The 14893-nt window shown below is 42.9% G+C and overlaps 1 protein-coding gene across 16 annotated transcripts in view; it reads right to left on the reverse strand.

The window, feature by feature from the left end:
* Nucleotides 1-5887: 5887 nt before the first annotated feature.
* The window catches only part of ctif (CBP80/20-dependent translation initiation factor), a 268061-nt gene continuing 259055 nt past the window's right edge, over nucleotides 5888-14893 (reverse strand). For 9 of the 16 annotated variants that reach the window (XM_078222542.1, XM_078222468.1, XM_078222532.1 and 6 more), the window contains 2 exons: nucleotides 9553-9606; nucleotides 5888-7700 (listed from right to left, as the gene is read on the reverse strand). In XM_078222542.1, coding sequence (XP_078078668.1) covers nucleotides 7485-7700; nucleotides 9553-9606 — 270 coding nt within the window. In that variant the 3' untranslated portion in view covers nucleotides 5888-7484. The remainder of the gene's footprint in view (nucleotides 7701-9552; nucleotides 9607-14893) is intronic. The other 7 variants (XM_078222515.1, XM_078222505.1, XM_078222440.1 and 4 more) reach the window with 1 other exon arrangement.

Here is a 14893-nt window from a genome sequence, read left to right on the forward strand (position 1 = left end):
TTAGCTGAAACAGGTGCAAAGTGTGGACATGTTCTTTCTGTCTGCAAAGGGACCTGTTTATTAATACATGGAGCTTCCATAACATACAAAATGTGCCACACTGCAAGCCTGACTGACAATCTCAAATTGGTTGTCAGCATAATTTTTACCATTATTTACCAAATGTTGTTCAATTGTGGAGTCACATCTAACGTTGGATACTGTGTTTTGAATTTTGGGTATGGTCTGTACCTTGCCTGTTGTGAACAGTGGAAGGGAAGTGCTGTTTGATATGATCTGCCGGTCTTTGGGACGTACCACCTACATACCTAATGTCACGCTGGCACTAAAATTCATATCCCACATTACTCATTTGCGTGATACGCAGAATGTCTTTTTGGTTTGATGGCAGCATCCTGTTAGTGGCGAATACCACTCGTGCTGCTATTGCATAGTAGCAGCGTGAAACAGCTAGCTTCACCTGTTGCTTGTTTTGTTCAGCAATAAATACCTATCAAAAGGAAAACAGGTGAATGATGCTGTAGTGATCAAACCAGGAATTGCTTACACAAGGCACTGCTCCAAAGAAGTCCTGGGTAAAATTGTTGCGCATTGAAATATTTGCATGTGTCAATGGTAGAGGGGGAGTGGGGAGGAGGGGACGTTGCAGTATCGGGATGGTGAGAGGAAAGAGTTATAAGGAGTTATAAAATTTCCTGATTTACTTTAAAATAATAAAAATACAATAAATCTTTCAAATATAGTTAACTATCAACTGATGCAGCAAATTGAAGCTTTTTGTTGGATTATCGAGGATAAACACTAAAAATATTAAGTCTAGCAGGTTTATTTGGTAGCATGAGCTTTCAGAGCGTTGCCCTTTCATTTGATGAAGGAGCAGTGCTCTGAAAGCTCGTGCTACCAAATAAACCTGTTGGACTTTAACCTGGTGTTGTGAGACTTCTTACTGTGCCTACCCCAGTCCAATGCCGGCATCCACATCAAAAATATTAAGAGTTGCTTGGTAATATATAACTTGATTATTGCTGAAAAGACACATGTTGCCAAACCTTTTCATCTTGCACACAATGGGACAAATGCAAGAAAGCCAAATTTCAAACAATCATAACAATTTATACTTCAAGTGGCATGGTGGCACATTGGTTAGCACTGCTGTCTCACAGCGCCAGGGAACCTGGTTCGATTCCCAGCTTGGGTCACTGTCTGTGTGGAGTCTGCACATTCTCCCCGTGTGTGCGTGGGTTTCCTCCGGGTGCTCCGATTTCCTCCCACAGTCCAAAAGACGTGCTGGTTAGGTGCATTGGCCATGCTAAATTCTCCCTCAGTGTTATGGTTATTTGAAATTTGGCATTCTTGCATTAGTCCTGAGGAGTGCAAGAGGATAAGCTTCAGCAATACATCTCTCTTTTGAGCAATACTAAAATATTATTAAACTTTCATATAGCTAATTATTAATGGAGTTCTCTCCAGTTTGTGTGTGTGTATATATATATTATATATGTACATTATATACTGTCTAGCCTATTAGGCTTTTAGCTTATTTTATGTTCAATGAAAATGAAAACAGGGGAGACAATTTGCTGAGCATGAAACCTTGAAGTATCTTTCTTTACAACACATATTCATATACACTCACCAATAAAACAACATTCATTGGTATCAAATGATATCCATATACAGAAATCTTTTGAGTAAGAAAATAAAAAGAGAAAATGCTGGAAAAACTCCAGCAGGTCTGACAGCATCTGTGGAGAGAGAGAAACAGTTAATGTTTTGAGTCCAACAGTCATACAGATTCAAAACATTCGCCGGAATTTTACCGCTCCACCCACCACGGAATTGGAGTAGGTGAGGGGCGGACAACGGAAATTCCGTTGACCTAGGGTGGGAATTTCCGCGAGGCTGTAATATCCTGCCCGTTAACTCTGTTCCTTCTCCCCACAGATGCTGCCAGACCTGCTGAGTACTGACATTTTCTGTTTTTATTTCAGATTTCCGGCACCCGCAGTATTTTGCTTTCCTTTTGAGAAAGAGTTATTTTCTTAATTCGTAAATTATTTTGTTGGTGTTCATGATGTTGAAGTGATTTCTAATCCAAGGTTAGGAGCTCACTATCAGAGTATCTGTGCAGCCAAGTGCTAAACATGCACGTGACATCAGAGTAAATTAGTTCACAAATGAGCCTGGGTGGACCATGGTGTCTCCCTCGTTTATTGGAGAGAAACTCTGAGCTCAATAATTCTACAATGCTGCAATTTGACTATAGCGTGTTTAGCCAATAGAAACTTTGTCAAAACTTTGAGACTCTTAGGATATTCTCACCTCTTGTGGGCACTAACTTGTCTTGTGGCAGTGTTTCATGGGTGACAACTGCCTTCTGGTGCCTTATCTACACTTCATGTTTTTTATTAATTTTTATAGGTTGTGGGCATTTATTGCCCATTCCTAACTGCCCTCTATTTCAGACAGCATTTGAGAGTCAACCACACTGCACTGGAGTCACATGTATGCCAGACCAGGTAAGCACGGTAGATTTCCTTCCCTAAAGGACATTAGTGAACCAGATGGGTTTTTACAACAATCGACAATGGTTTCATGGTCATCATTAGACTTCTATTGAACTCAAATGTCACCATCTGCCGTGGTGGGATTCGAACTCGGGTCCCCAGAGAATTACCCTGGGTTTCTGGATTACTAGTTCAGTGATAATTCCACTGTGCCACTGCCTCTCCTTTGACTGTTAACAGGTTGTCAACCATGACTGAGTTCAATAACGTTTTCACTAGATGTCTGCATATTTCAGCACAGAAAGGAAATGAGACCGGGACTAATTTTGCTCCTCTTGAGCTTAAAACCATTCATTTGGCATATACTGTTATGGGCTATTTTCTGCTTAACATGATGAAGTAACAAAGCAGAACTCATTCGAGTCCATTTGTTGCAGGTTTCCCTCTTTGATACTTATGGCCTTAGAGAAAATGCACTTTCATTTAGGGTGAGGTGATATGTCAAAAGGTTTAGCTTTTAACATTAGGCATTCCTTCTCCTCCACTTGCTGGCTCTTTGCTCTACACTTGCAGTGGTTATTGTCTTTATTTACAAAAACAAAGCAGTCCCATCATGACATACCAGCGCTCTGTGTGGAAATTTTGCTAGTATTATAGAACTATTTCAAAATACAGACATTCAAAATGCAATTCCAGGCACCCCATTGCCTTAACTTTAAACAGCACTGAATGATACAACACATGAGAAGGCCATCTGGCCCATCCTGCCTAGGCAAGCTCCTTGAAAAAGCTATCCAATTAGTCCCACTCTTTTGTTCTTTCCCGAGGGCAAGTTGTTTCCCTTCAAGCATCAATACAATTCCCTTTTGAAAGTTGTGAAGGAGGAACTGCTCGGTCTCATTACAGAACTAGGTTTCCTCTTTGCTGGGAGTGCAATTGTCACAAAACAAAAGGCAGGTGATTGGCATTGCACCTCCAGATGAATCTGGATCCATTTAATGCCAATGCTTGGCTGCCTGCCTCCAAAGTCAACAGCGCCATCACATCATGTGAAGACGTGAAAAGATCCTCTCGATGAAAAATGTGAAAATTTGACTTAAAGCAAAGTGGTAATTTACATATTCTGAATCCCGCATGGTGAGTTTTAACTTTTGAGCACCCTGCTGCACGGTTTCCAGTGCCCATGATGAAGAGGTATCTGTGAATGTGAGACTCTGGCCTAATTTACATCACGCGTGACAGCCTTTCTGATGCAGCTCAGTAAATTAAGCTTGGCCACCCCAGATGACAGCAAGATGGGGGGCGGGGGGGGGGGGGGGGGGAGGTTTGCAGGGTGGAGAAGGTCATTTGGAGTACTGCCATTTTGGCCCTCACAAAAATTATTTTAATCTTAATCTGTGCTGGGTTTTTGCAGCTTTGTCAAGGAACCAACGATCAGAGCTTGAACAGCAGATGCTCTGATCATTTTCACAAGATTATATGAAATAGGAGCAGAAAGTAGACATTTTGGCCCATTGAGCCTTCTCCATCATTCAATAAGATCATGGCTGATTCACTTTCTGGCCTGTCCCCCATAATCCTTTAATTCTGTTGTTGATAAAAAATCTGTCTCGCTCAGTGGGAACATATTCAATGGCCCAGACTTCTCTGTTCTTTGTGTAAGAGAATTCCAAAGACTAATGACTATCTGAGAAAAGAAATTCCTTCTCATCTCTATTCTAAAAGGTAGACACCTTATTTTTAAACTGCACCTCCTTGTTCTAGTTCTTCCAATGAAAAGGAACATCCTCCCAGCTTTTATCCTGGTAAGCACCCAGTTTGCCAACCTGAAAATGTCTCATTTTTCCGATTCTCGGTTTTCTTTTAGTTAGCCAATCCTCTATCCAGGCTAATATATCACCCCCCACCAACATCATTAGTACTTATCTTGTCAGTAACATTTATGTGCCACCTTATCAAATGCCTTTTCAAGCTAAAATGACACAAGTCAGGAATGTATTAGAAACCCTCCTCTTGCCCGAATGAGTGCTGCTCAAACAACATTCAAGACGCTTGACGCTGACCGTTTTATCTGTACTCCATCCACCACCTGATGAAGGGGCAGCGCTCCGAAAGCTCGTGCTAGCAAATAAACCTGTTGGAATTTAACCTGGTGCTGTGAGACTACTTACTGTGTTCACCATTGAGGAACAGTGGCAGCAGTCTGTGCCATCTACTTGATGCACTGCACTAAGGCTTCTTTGACAGCACCTTCCAAAGCCACATCCTCTAGCACCTAAAAGAACAAGGCCACATGCAGATGAGAACATCAACATCTGCAAGTTCTCCTCTAAGCCAAACTCCAACCTGACTTGGGACTATTTTGCCCTTCCTTTACTGTCGCTGGGTCAAAATCTTGGAACTTCCTCCCTAACAGCACTCTGGGTGCACCTACACCACATGGGCTGCAGTGATTCATGAAGGCATCTCACCACCAGTTAGAGATGGGCAACAAATGCTGGCCTTGTCAGTAATGCTCAAATTCGAGTAACGAGTAAAAGAAAATCAAGATCCTAAGATATTCGTTTGCATGTTAAAAGGGATCTGTGCCCTGAAACAAGATTGGTATTTTGGATGTCAATGACGTATGCATTTCAAAGTAGCGTTGGTCCCATCATTGTGGTTAATGAGGTGATACAATTACCAACTCTATTTTGAGGCAGTTACTTCCCTGTTAATGCCAAGTGAATACAAGATAAAATTAACCTCCATCCCCAGACTTCAATATCCCACTCCCGAAAGAACACCATAGAGCAAAACATGGGAATTTCAAACCTGCAATGATACTCTCACTCAAATCTTCATGAGATTTTGAGGTTTGAAACTAAGGGCAGAACTAAATACTAGCTTCTAATTGTACTGCAACAATGCAAAAAGAACAGAGGAGGTTTCACATAGAGTGATGTTCTACTCCTGTGCACCATTAAGATAGGAGAGGCTACTGCCAAATCCATTTTTAAAATTGTTTAGATCTTGGACTTATCTCTACCAAAATCTGCTCATCGTTATCAGAAAAAAAAACTGACCAGACTTCAAAGGACTTAACCAACAGCAAGAACGTACTCGCATTCACTCTCCAAGATAAACCTGGGGTCCTTTCGCTTTGTCAAGGGTCTGTCATCCGACAAGGCCCTTGGCAACATCGCAAGTGGTTGTGGTGGCTACAAGTGTGTTCATCTTCATACAAACAGTTGACATTGTTCATGAATGTTCCCAACTGTATGTTATAATACATAGGGTAGAGTATTCTCCCCACCCCCGTTAGCAGGAGTCATACCAGAGACCAATGATTGGACACTTCATGCAATTGAATAATATCAATAACAATCACCAATCATTGTCAGAGTGTTGAACGATAATCAAGGCGTTTACCACGAAACAGTGCAGTCAGCGCATATTACACAAAATGATTCACTTAGCACTTAGTGTGCGAGCTAATTCAGTCAGCATTTATTACACGAGTTAACACAGAGGTTGTAGTCTGTTACGAGGCAGCAAAATACTGTGGAGTTCAAAGTCAGAAGCTGCGAAACTGAACTTTCAACATTTTATAATATTAAAAAAGACAGACTTGCATTTATATAGCGTCTTGCACAACCTCAGGGCGTCCCAAAGCTCTTAATAGCCAGTGAAGTACTTATGAGGTGCAGTTACTGTTGTAATGTAAGGAAGGTGACAGCCAATTTGTGCACAGCAAGCTCCCACAATAGCTATGTGATAATGAGCAGATAACCTGTTTATCATTGTTTCTCCAGACATTTCACCACCTGACACAATAATCAGAGTTTGAGCCATTCCCAAACATGTTTCACTTCTGGCTTTGTGAGCAGAAGAATCATGAAGATGGCTCTTTGTGCACCATCACGTGATTGAGCCAGAAATAATACTAGGAACTATTTTACTGGTTGATGCAGATAAACTGTTTGAGAAAAGAAAATCAATAATTACATTAAATGAACTGTAGACTTGCAGTCTAAATAGAATACTGTAAACGTTTGGGAATATCATCCCATTAACAAAAATTAGTAGGTACTTCACATTTAAGCCATGTTGTCTCTCATAGCTTTAGATACTGGATCTACCATAGCCCATTTTAATGTATGAGGTCAAGTCAAGTCTTCATTTAGCCTTTAACAATCATAGCACTGGGATATGGTTAAGCGCTGGGAGCTTTGCTCTGGTACCCAGGCACCACCATCTCACACTTCAATCAAAATGCAACATTGAAAGATTCAAAACCTGCACTTCCACTCACTTAACCCAAATGCATAGCTTTAGGACCTTCTGAAAGAAACCGTTTTGGAAGCCAAGTAAAAATTAAACTTTTTCAGCTTTGTACGAAAAGAACATGCAGTTGAAGTTCCAACGTAAACTTGATCTATTTTATTTTTCCTTGCTTCCTTTCCTAGAATTTGAGCAACTAGAAAGAGTGTATAAAACAAAAAAAAAGGTCAACTTAAAACCAGCCCTGCATGAAGTAATTGATTTTCAAGCCTGGCATAGAACGTGCTTCCTATTGTCCTGCCAGGCCATCTGCTGAGTGTCACCTTCTGCCAATTGCTTAGCAAGACGGCTGTCACAATGGCAGAACAAATAAAGCACACAGAGCACACACACATACACACACTCAGCACAATACCAGGCTAGCTCCAGCCCTCCACAAACCAGGAGTTGGTGTGCTGTCAATGGATCAACTACAGTCAAAAGCACAGGAGGGGGAAAGGGAGGCTTGGCACTCAAATGAAAGAATGCGCCCCTAAAATGATTCTCTGCATGCTGGGACTTATCTTTCTGTTTTTTTTAAAAATCTAATACATTCCCCTCTCTTCCAGTAAAGAGTCTTTTTTTTATTTGAAAAAAGACAGCACCTTCCCATATTTTGTTCCTCCTTCTTCCTGTTTTCTCCTTTTTTCCCCCCTGTTTATTTTTTTCTTTGTTTTAAGCAGTTAGTTTCTGGATGGTTTTGTTGTAGTACTGCGTGATGGTGGGGGTCAGCGGGTTCCAGTTATTGGCATGCAGCTCGATGACTTCGAGGAGGAGGGATCGCGTCAACGCCGACTCTGAGGGGCCCAGCATCTTGTCGCGTGCTGCTGCTAGCAGCTCTGTCATCATCTCCGGCAGCTGTTCCTCCAGCAGCTTGCCTGTGCTCTGCAGCTGTCAAATGGGTCAAAGGGTATAGGTCAAAGTTTACACTGTCAAATCACTTGAAAGGGCAATAAGCAACGATTAAGACAAGTCAGAGATGGATAATTTCTAAGACAATTTTATATCTTTTGCCCCAACTCTTGCTCTCTTATTTTAACTCGTACTCTAAACGATGTCTGCGGGGATATAGGGTTTCATCTTTTAGTCTAGGGAGCAGGAAGTGTCGGCTGTAGATACAACATACAACTCTGTTGGTTCAAGTGACTAAATACATAACTGACTGAGGCACCAAGCAATACAGCCCACAAGGGTCCTCAGATAACAGTCTGGTCTACACTGATCCCAAGTAAAGTGATAGTCAGTGCACTACACCGGACTTCACATTGGGAGCTGAGGGAGAAATCAACCATGGTTTTCTTTCCTGATTGTTATCCAGTGACCCCTTTATGTGTGAGGAAAAGCATTTGTGTATTGCTGATGATGCACCATGTGAATAAATAGTCTTCCATCACTCACTGCTTGGACTCATGCATTTGCTTGAGGTACTGGTGGGATGGTCAGAAACAAAACCCACAATATGAGGGGAGGGTTAATAATATTAATTTGAAGATAAGGCTTCATTGCACCAATCTACCTACAATTGTAATGCATTACATTGGTTCTTTTCTGATCATTTAATTTTCTGTGTATATTGGTTTAAGGGAGAATAGCTGGCTTTTTTGTCAGCTTAGCTTTCCTCCATGCTCCCCTGCATCATGTAACAGTGTAAGAAGTCTCACAACACCAGGTTAAAGTCCAACAAGTTTATTTGGTAGCAAATACCATAAGCTTTCGGAGCGCTGCCCCTTCGTCAGATGGAGTGGATGTGGACGAAGGGACGATGGAGATGGAGTGGACGAAGGGGCAGCGCTCTGAAAGCTTATGGTATTTGCTACCAAATAAACCTGTTGGACTTTAACCTGGTGTTGTGAGACTTCTTACTGTGCTTACCCCAGTCCAACGCCGGCATCTCCACATCATGTAACAGTGCCCAAGAGGATAAGATGCAGGAGCAGAAGTAGGCCATTTGCCCCATTGAGTCTGCTTTGCCATTCAGTGAAATCATGATTGATCTGATATGATGATCCCCAATTCCACTTTCCTGCCTTTTCCACATAACTCTTGATTCCCTTACTGATTAACAATCTGCCCATCTCAGCCTCAAACGTACTTAATGATCCAGCCCTTATAGCCCTCTGCGGTAAATAATTCCACAGATTCACCACCCTGAGAGAGAATAAATTCCTCCTCACCTCGGCACGGTAGCACAGTGGTTAGCACTACTGCCTCACGGCGTCAGGGACCCGGGTTCAATTCCGGTCTCGGGTCACAGTCTGTGTGGAGTTTGCACGTTCTCCCCATGTCTGGTGGGTTTCCTCTGGGTGCTCCGGTTTTCTCCCACAGTCCAAAGATGCGCGGGTTGGGTTGATTGGCCATGGTAAATTGCCCCTAGTGTCAGGGTGATTAGCAGGGTAAATATGAGGGATTATGGGAATAGGGCCTGGGTGGGATTGTGGTCGGTGCAGGCTTGATGGGCCAAATGGCCTCCTTCTGCATTGTAGGGATTCTATGGATTCCATGACTCTTAAATGGATGACCTCTTACTCTGAGATTATGCCCTCTGGTCCTAGACTCTTCCGCAAGGGGAACCAACCTGTCGGCATTTACTCTGTCAAGCCCCCTGAGAATCCTATATGTCTCAAAATGATTGTCTCTCATTCTTCCAAACTCCAATGAGTACAAGCCAACATATTCAACCTACAGATTGTATAGCCATGTCATTATAAATCTGTAACATGGAAAGCATGACAGAAAAACCTACCTCCATTGAGCAACACAGAACAGCATCTTCTTTGACATCTTGCGATTGCAACAGCTAAAGCGTGGTGGCAAAATCCGATTACAAGGAAGGAAATAAGAGAAAACAGGTACAATTGACTTCATATAGATTCAAAGACAGAATGTACCAATCTACCTGCAATAACATGATACTATAGAAAGGTCATTGGCACTTTCACCAATTATTGCAATTTGTGGTGCAGAGTGACTTATAGGCAAGAGCCATTTTTCTTTAAATCACTTTTTCTGAAGGATCTCCCCCACTCTGTAATCTAAGAGGACAGGCAGCTTGCATTCAAGACTGCGATTTTCTGCCGTGTTTTCTCTTAATGTAAACTCAGGGGCTGAGTACTCCCGTGATTAAATGTTGAGGAGCTCGGTGCTGTCATTGTACGTTCTTAAGGCGATGTACTGGCATTCAGATCAGTCGTTGTAGCTGCCTTAAATTTCGTGCCACACCCTTTCCAGAAATGTCTAAACTAAAGTAATTACAGTTTAAAATGCCTCATCAGTTCTTCATTTGTTACTAAACTAGCATTGGCATGGCTCCTGAGATTGCAGCCAACAGATTCCTTCTCCATCAACATTCTTAATCAATTTTGAACATTGCCTCCTGAGGGTTTTCCTTCCTAAACAAATATGTGCTGATTAACAATAGGATGTAAATGTGAGGCAAAATGTGATTAATGTACGTTCATTTGAATACTAAGAATGAGCCTATGTATGAGGGAAAATGTTTACCAAAGAACAAAGAAAATTACAGCACAGGAACAGGCCCTTCAGCCCTCCAAGCCTGCACTGACCATGCTGCCCGACTTAACTAAACCTCCTACCCTTCCGGGGACTATATTCCTCTATTCCCACCCTATTCATGTATTTGTCAAGATGTCCCTTAAAAGTCACTACCGTATCTGCTTCCACTACCTCCCCCGGCAACGAGTGCCAGGCATCCACCACTCTCTGTGTAAAAAATCTGCCTCGTACATCTCCCTTAAACCTTGCCCCTCGCACCTTAAACCTGTGCCCCCTAGTAATTGACTCTTGCACCCTGGGAAAAAGTTTCTGACTATCCACTCTGTCCATGTCTCTCATAATCTTGTGGACTTCTATCAGGTCACCCCTCAACCTCCGTCGTTCCAGTGAGAACAAACCAAGTTTCTCCAATCTCTCCTCATAGCTAATGTCCTCCATACCAGGCAACATCCTGGTAACTCTTTTCTGTATCCTCTCCAAAGCCTCCACATCCTTCTGGTAGAGTGGCGACCAGAATTGAACACTATATTCCAAGTGCGGCCTAATTAAGATTCTATAAATCTGCAACATGACTTGCCAATTTTTAAACTCAATGCCCCGGCCGATGAAGGCAAGCATGCCGTATGCCTTCTTGACTACCTTCTCCACCTGCATTGCCACTTTCAATGACCTGTGTACTTATACACCCAGATCCCTTTGCCTATTAATACTCTTAAGGGTTCTGCCATTTACTGTATATTTCCTATCTGTATTAGACCTTCCAAAATGCATTACCTCACATTTGTCCGGATTAAACTCCATCTGCCATCTCTCTGCCCAAGTCTCCAACTGATTTATATCCTGCTGTATCCTCTGATGGTCCTCATCGCTATCTGCAAATCCATCAACCTTTGTGTCTTCGCAAACTTACTAATCAAACCAGTTACATTTTCCTCCAAATCACTTATATATATATTACATAGAACATAGAACAGTACAGCACAGAACAGGCCCTTCGGCCCACGATGTTGTGCCGAGCTTTATCTGAAACCAAGATCAAGCTATCCCACTCCCTATCATCCTGGTGTGCTCCATGTGCCTATCCAATAACCGCTTAAATGTTTCTAAAGTGTCTGACTCCACTATCACTGCAGGCAGTCCATTCCACACCCCAACCACTCTCTGCGTAAAGAACCTACCTCTGATATCCGTCCTGTATCTCCCACCACGAACCCTATAGTTATATTACAAACAGCAAAGGTCCCAGCACTGATCCCTGAGGAATGCCACTTGTCACAGCCCTCCATTCAGAAACGCACCCTTCCACTGCTACTCTCTGTCTTATTTGACCGAGCCAGTTTTGTATCCACCTTGCCAGCTCACCTCTGATCCCATGCGACTTCACCTTCTGCATCAGTCTGCCATGAGGGACCTTGTCAAAGGCAGGTGCTTACCCCCAGGAGTTATAAATGCAACTTCCCTCCTTGATGGATCAATTGCTAAAGGCACTATTTGTTTTGATGCTGATCTGTGTATGCTAAGATAGTGCTCCATGCTGAATTTGTTGATCTCAGCTTGGGCTGCCATAGGAGTGCTAGAAACTAGCCTCAGCACCTCCAGGATAAAGTAAAGAGAAATACAGCTCAGGTTTCCTCAGGGGAAACTGAAATGGTCGTGATGGTGTCCAAGGCTGAATAGCTCTATCTTCGACCTAAACTTCACTTTCCCATCTTACCCTCCATCCCTAAATTCCCTTGGTGTCCAAAAATCAACCAATCTCAATCTTGAATATACTCACAACACCAGGTTAAAGTTCAACAGGTTTATTTGGAACCATGAGCTTTCAGAGCGCTGCTCCCTCACTCACGAGATGAAGGAGTGAGACTTTGAAAGCTCGTGATTCCAAATAAACCTATTGGGCTTTAGAACCATAGAACCCCTACAGTGCAGAAAGAGGCCATTCGGCCCATCGAGTCTGCACCGACAATAATCCCACCCAGGCCCTATCCCCGTTTCCCTACATATTTACCCGCTTTAACCTGGTGTTGTGAGACTTCTTACTGTGCCCACCCCAGTCCAACGCCAGCATCTCCATATCTTGAATATACTCAACAACTGAGCCTCAACAACATCCCTCAGAGGAGAGAGATCCAAAGATTCCCATACCTCTGAGTGAATTATTTATTTTTAACATGTGTTAATATTTAGTGAAAATTGTGTTTGAAGGTGTGGGAGGGTTAATCAACACACTCAGCTGCTTGCAAAATGCTCATTTCCTTGTACATCAGAAAGAACCGCGACACCTGCTCTTTGCCTTCACACAATCCCGTGTCAGTCTCTTCACACAGACTTTATACAATCCGCATACAAAGATTGCAGTGATGCTGTGTCAGCATTTTGCAAACATCACAAATTTTATATTTCAATTTCTCTTAACCATCAACAGTCAGGAATGGAACAGGAAATTAGGGCCCGGATTTTCATGCCACCATCCATGTTGGAACAGAGGCGAAGTGGACTTAAAAGTGGTGGACGGGACTCGATTCTAGGACTTCCTCCCCCCATTCCCAATGTATGGGAGTTTTATGGCTTCAAGATAAAGTTTATTTATTTATTAGTCACAAGTAGGCTTGCATTAACACTGCAACGAAGTCACTGAAGTCAATGAAAATCCCCGAGTTGCCACACTCCGGCATCTGTTCGGGTACACTGAGGGAGAATTTAGCATGGTCAATGCACCTGATCAGCACGTCTTTCGGACTGTGGGAGGAAACCGGAGCACCCGGAGGAAACCCATGTAGACACGGGGAGAACATGCAGACTCCGCACAGACAGTGACCCAAGGAATCGAACCCAGGTCCTGGCGCTGCGAGGCAGCAGTGCTAACCTCACAGGGTGCATGTTAGTGAGGTCTCAACAATCTGATCCTTGCCGACTCCATTGCAGGAGTGAGCATTTCATACCCTCCACCATTTTCATAGATTTGGGCCTGTTTTGTTAGGAGACATATTTCACAGCACCTAAAAGGAGTCATGAATCATGGGGGAATACCAGTTGCAAATGGGGAACGAAAGAAAAAAACAGCTACCTGCTTTTAGAATTCTTTCTTTGAAATGCAAAAAAAGTGTTTCATTTTCAAAAGTTATATGCTGTATTTTAAGTTAGATGTGTTTTTAACAAAGTGATCAGTCAGAGAACAAATAAAAGTACATTATGGGAACAGGCCCTTTGGCACTCCAAGCCTGTGCCGATCATGATGCCCTAATTAAATTAAGAAAAAAACCTTCTGCCCTTACTTGGTCCATATCCCTCTATTCCCTCCCGATTCATGTACCCATCCAGAAGCCTCTTAAATGTTGCTAATGTTCCTGCTTCTACCACCTCCTCTGACAGTGCGTCCCAGGTACCCTGCACTCTCTGCATGAAAAACTTCCTCCGCACATCTCCCTTAAACATGTCCCCTCTCACCTTGAACCTGTGCCCCTTTGTAATTGATACTTCTACTCTAGGTCCTGTAGAAGTACACTGACCATCACAGTGATCAGCATTGTATAAGTGTTGAGAGACATTTGAAAACTTATTCTGTTGCAAAAAGTGTTTTTATGCATTCAAAACTTAAGAAATGCTGCTTGAAATCTCTAGTGTAATAATCTGACTGCCCATGGCGCTTTAAAAAGGGGAAATAGTTCTTCAGCATCTTTCACTTGCTCTTGGACTGCTTTGATTTACAGGACATCTGATGTAGCTTAGAAAGGTGGCCACCTGGATATTCAATTTCAATAAAATCCATTTCTCACATTTTCCAAGGTTTATTATTATTCCTCAACCCAATATGAATGTTTGCCTGAGTTCAAAAGGGCCAGGAGGAGACCATGTTCAGAGAATCATAGAATTCCTACAGTGCAGGAGGCCGCCATTTGGCCCATCAAGCCTGCACGGCCTGAGCGAGGCCGTAAAATCCCACCCGATGTCTATTGTAGTGTGTAGGATGTTTGAGTGAGACCTCTATTAGATTGTTAGAAGTTTTCTTTTCATCTTAATTTTAAAGACATGGCTCCTGAGGTCTGCCCATGGTAGATACTGGGTGAATGGCTAAGGAGCATACATGGGGATATGTGACAGCATAGGAATGTGAGGTGGCCTGGAGGGGACATGTGCATTGAGGAATTGACAGCCTGACATTCGTTATTAAAACTGGACAGCTGCCCCAGTAAGTGGAGGTTGGCGTTCTTGCCTGCCGCCCTCATCATTCGTCCACCTCCTCTAGGTCACCTTAGGCTTGCCTCTGGAGGTGGCATGCCCAACTCCATTCCAATCCCACCTCCCCAACACAGAAATATTGTAGGTGGAGGCCTCTTTAATGGCGATGAATCTGCCAGACCGAGAAGTTTCCTGACTCGACATTCCTACCTCCTCCACCAAATTCTGGTCCTACATATCTGTTATCTGGCTCATTCCTCATTCAAGACCTTCAACCTTGAAACCATGGAGTTGCTGACACAACCGACAGAACTATCACACTCAAGATGTTAGGATCTTGTCACCTCTGCACCTCTCTGCATCCTCCCTCAGTTACCTCTGAGCTTCTCTCC

This window comes from Mustelus asterias, chromosome 1, assembly GCF_964213995.1.
Source record: "Mustelus asterias chromosome 1, sMusAst1.hap1.1, whole genome shotgun sequence".
NCBI classification, from domain to species: domain Eukaryota; kingdom Metazoa; phylum Chordata; class Chondrichthyes; order Carcharhiniformes; family Triakidae; genus Mustelus; species Mustelus asterias.